At 36.9% G+C, this 4,592-nt stretch overlaps 1 protein-coding gene across 1 annotated transcript; it reads left to right on the top strand.

Annotated features, from left to right (window-relative positions):
* Positions 1 to 436: 436 nt before the first annotated feature.
* On the top strand, positions 437 to 1,363 carry LOC114710280 (olfactory receptor 2D3-like). The gene has a single exon (XM_028894384.1). The coding sequence runs from the start codon at positions 440 to 442 to the stop codon at positions 1,361 to 1,363; it is 924 nt and encodes a 307-aa protein (XP_028750217.1). The 5' UTR covers positions 437 to 439.
* Positions 1,364 to 4,592: the final 3,229 nt, after the last annotated feature.

The following is a 4,592-nucleotide window of genomic DNA, read 5'->3' as shown; positions in this document are numbered from 1 at the left end:
AGATGGGGTTTGGTCATATAGTACATTCAGAATGATTCTTTTTGACAAGTACTGCTAAAACATGTAAGCTGGGCAGTGGTGGCACACGTCTTTTTCCCAGCAATCGGGAAGCAGAGGCAGGTGAATCTCTGTGAGTTCAAGGCCAGCCTGGACTACAGAGTGAGTTCCAGGAAAGGCACAAAGCTACACAGAGAAACCCTGTCTCAAAAAACCAAAAAAAAAAAAAAATGTAAGTAAAGAGAAAACAAGCACTGGCTTTCAATCATTAGAAGAACTACAGAGCAAAAGAAAATTTCAGTCTTACAGAATATGGAAACTATGAAGAGAAAAAAATCAGTAACCCATTTTATGATTGATAAAATATATAAGTTGCTCAGATGCTCTGAAGCAATGTATGTATGTTTCTGCCCTTGATGGTCTTCTACAGAGACAGCTATACATGGGGGAGCACAATAAAACCTCAGTGATCGAATTCATCTTCCTGGGCCTCTCACAGGACCCACAGACCCAAGTCCTGCTCTTTTCCCTCTTTCTGCTCATCTACCTGCTCACTGTGCTGGGAAATCTGCTCATCATCGTGCTCATCCACACAGACCCCAGACTCCACACTCCCATGTACTTTTTCCTTAGAAACTTGTCCTTTGCAGACCTCTGCTTTTCTACCACCACAGTTCCCCAAGTGCTCATCCACTTCCTGGTGAAGAGAAAGACCATTTCTTTTGCTGGATGTTCAACTCAAATAGTCGTGTTACTTCTGGTTGGGTGTACAGAGTGTGCACTCCTGGCAGTGATGTCCTATGACCGATATGTGGCTGTCTGCAAGCCTCTGCACTACTCCACCATCATGACACACTGGGTATGTGTCCAGCTGGCTGCAGGGTCCTGGGCCAGTGGTGCGTTTGTGTCCCTGGTAGATACCACATTCACACTGCGTCTCCCTTACCGAGGAAACAATGTCATTAACCACTTTTTCTGTGAACCTCCTGCCCTCCTGAAGCTGGCTTCAGCAGACACTTACAGCACAGAAATGACCATCTTTGCAATGGGTGTGATCATCCTCCTAGCACCTGTCTCCCTCATCCTCATCTCCTACTGGAACATCATCTCCACTGTGATCCAGATGCAGTCTGGGGAGGGGAGGCTCAAGGTCTTCTCCACCTGTGGTTCCCATCTCATTGTTGTTGTCCTCTTCTATGGCTCAGGAATATTTGCATACATGAGACCAAACTCCAAGACAATGAATGAAAAGGATAAAATGATTTCAGTGTTCTATTCAGCAGTGACTCCCATGCTGAACCCCATCATTTACAGCCTGAGAAACAAGGATGTCAAAGGGGCTCTCAGGAGAATAACTGCAAAATAATACTGGAATGTGTGTCATAATTGAGTTGACCATTGTTTGAACAGAAAGATTTCTTACAATGTTTTCCTTCTTTTACTCTTTTCTTCCAGTTCCTTCTATTTTCCTCCATTTTTCTTTGCTTGGTAGCTATGTTAAAGAGATTAAATTAAGTTTTAGAAATAGGAAGTAAAAAGAAATTAGTGATGAGATGAGGGCATAAGAATGGAGGAAAGAAGAAAAGTGTCGATAGGCAGGGAGAGAGAGGAGTGACAGTAAAGATGTTTCTCCTTTCTTATCCAGAAGTCAATAATGAATTTGGCCTAATTAGGCATCTAACTATCTGTCCAAAACATGAAAAGAACCATAAAACCATCACAATTATTTATGGCAACATAGTTATTTCCTCCATTGTTGCATGCATTCAATAATTATATTTTGAATATATATTTTGTTTCCCATAACACAGTTGTAGAATTTGGGGCATAAACATGACAATTGTGTGGCATTTAACACTCCCTATAAAGTAACATTTTAAAGTAACATTTCTTGAAATTGAAAATAGATTAAATTAAATGAAAAAAATTATAGAATTCTTCTTTTGAGTTTTTTATTTTTAAGTTAAAAATTTCATTAAGAGCATTACATTTTAAGTTAAAAAAAAATGCATTGAAAGCATTCATCCCCAAACCTTCCTACCCTTTTGTGTCTCTCTCTTCTCCCATATTCCCCTTTGTTCCCCTAGACAGTATCATTTCCACTTTTAAATATCCATGCACAATTTGTGTGACTGTAATATCTCAAAATAATAAAGGCAAAATATTTTTTGTGAGACTGGCTTAATTTGCTTATAGTCATTGTCTTCATTCACCCGTTTTCCTTAAATTTATGTGACTTACTGTCATGTATATACACCCCATTTTTTATTCATTTTCCTATTTTGAGTCACCCAAGTTGGTTTGATGACTTCACTATTGAGAACAGTGCTGCAAGAAACTTTGATAGTCAAGCAATGTGTTCAACTGTAGTTATTCAAGTAAATACCCGAGTTGCTTTTAAAGTCATTTAACAGTCTGTAACTATGTGACTGAATTATTCTGTTGTAATAGTTTTGCCAGGGTCAATAATGCTGTGAATAACTATTTAAACTGCTTTTTAGTCTATAAAGCATTAGGGTAGCTGAGAATTCCTTCATGAAATGCTTCTCCAGTTGCCACTAATGAACATTTTTGTTTAATATCTAACCTAACTCTTGCTTTACTGAAATTAACTATTCTTCATCCCTTTGAAATAGAGATAAACCCCATGTTCTTTCTTGTACTCTTCCCATGGCTGTTCAAGTATCATCAAGGATTGACTTAAATAACAGGAGAATGTGGTGTGTTTGTGTATGTGTATATGTGTATGTTGTCTTTCTCCTTTTTGTCCCCTTCTATGACTTCTTTATTTATCTCATTAATTATTAGTTTCACATTTATGCCCAAATAATTCTTAAGTACTTGCCCATTCCATATTAGAATTAGACCTTCTGTCTTATGTTCACTGGTGGCAAATTACTGGATTGATTTATTTTTAAATTTCTACGGATTGGTGGTATTGCTGCATTTCTATGGCTTGGTGGTATTTTATCTCACCTCTGTGTGGTACTGGGGAATAAGACCTCAAGAGTATGCTATTTACTAAGGAGATATCCAAGTAAAACTGAAAGAGGTATCCCAACTAACACATGTAAAATTCAGAATATAAAACACATACACTATATCATTAGGAGTTATTTCATTTTTATGTTCATTTAGCAGATTAATAATAGGTTTTCCATAGGGTCCATGACCTATCTAGGTCTCAGGTTCTTGGATATTTTAGCAGTATCACACATGGGTTCTATCTCATGGAGTGGGCCTCGAATCTAACTTTTATTTAGATTTGATGGTTATTTAGATGGTTATTGTCATCACATTTATGCCACTACTACAAGAGTATTTTTTTAAGGTGAACCATTATTATAGTTCTTGGGGTTTGTAGCCAATAACAATGATTATTTTTCTACTCTCACAGCATTCACTGTATCTTACAAGAACATGAATGCTAGTCAGTAGAAAAGAATCTGCTAATTGGACACCAGCTTGATTTCTCCGTGTTTAATGGCATAAGTAATTGGTGACTTCAGCAAGAAGTTCTTAACATTAAGTTGTGGAGGACAACCAGAAGCCTGTATTGTTTGGGGGAATCCATTTGGACCTTTGTTCCATGACTTGACGACTTGACAAGATGTAAATCATTTCTGGTACCAGGCATTTTATATAGCAGCTTAAGATATCTAGTTGGGGCATTGCTTTCCCCCATTATATGGTAATTCCATTTAAATTTCTTTTTATATGTACCTATTTTAGGAAACTTCCATAGTAGTAGGGTTTCATTTTCAACTTGCCTTTTGTATTAGTTGTCAGTTCCTGTGTTCTGTCTTTTACCTTGCCCTCCCATTCTCTTCTACATTCATTCTTTACGGTCAGTTTCATCTGTTTCTCTTTATAATACTAAATTCTATTTCCTCTTCTTTGGAAGATACCCTTTTTCCCTGCTTCTTTACTAGCTCCTCACTACTATAGTTATTCTAAATAAAACACACATATCTAAACCTTAAAAAGTAACATCCACATAAAAGAGAAAACATTCAATGTTTGTCTTCCTAGGCCTAGGTTACCTCACTTGGGATGGTTGGTCTAGCTCCATCTTATATATTCATAACTTTTTCTTAGTAGCTGAATAATATTCCATTGCTTAAATGTATCACATTTTCACTATATATTGATCAGTAGATAAACATCTAGGCTGAATTTCTGACTACTGTGAGTAGAGCAGCAATAATAATGTATGAGCAAGTATCTCTATAATAAGATGTAGGCTATTTTGGATATGTGACTGAGATTAGTATATTTGGATATTGTAGTTGATCAATTTTCATTTTTTGAGGAACCTCCACACTGATTTCCATAGTGGCTGACCAGTGTATATTCCCAGCAGCAATGAGTAAATGTTCCTTTTACTTCCCACCATCTGATGTCATTTGTTTGTATTAATCTTGGCCACTCACACAGTGATGAAATAAAATCTCAAAGTAATTTTAGTTTCCCCTAATGGCTAAGGGTATTGAACATTTTTTAAAATATTAATATACCCATAGATCAGTGAATTGTTCGACCCTCATCAGAGAACCTCCTTCTCAGAGAACCTTCTTCTTGCAGTAGATACTAGT

The sequence above is a fragment of the Peromyscus leucopus genome, chromosome 1 (genome assembly GCF_004664715.2).
Source record: "Peromyscus leucopus breed LL Stock chromosome 1, UCI_PerLeu_2.1, whole genome shotgun sequence".
Taxonomy (NCBI): Eukaryota; Metazoa; Chordata; class Mammalia; order Rodentia; family Cricetidae; genus Peromyscus; species Peromyscus leucopus.
This window is presented reverse-complemented; position numbering and strand designations above follow the sequence as displayed.

Excerpts from the sequence above, each read along its gene's own strand:
- LOC114710280 (XM_028894384.1), top strand. The coding sequence starts at position 440 with ATGGGGGAGCACAATAAAACCTCAGTGATCGAATTCATCTTCCTGGGC.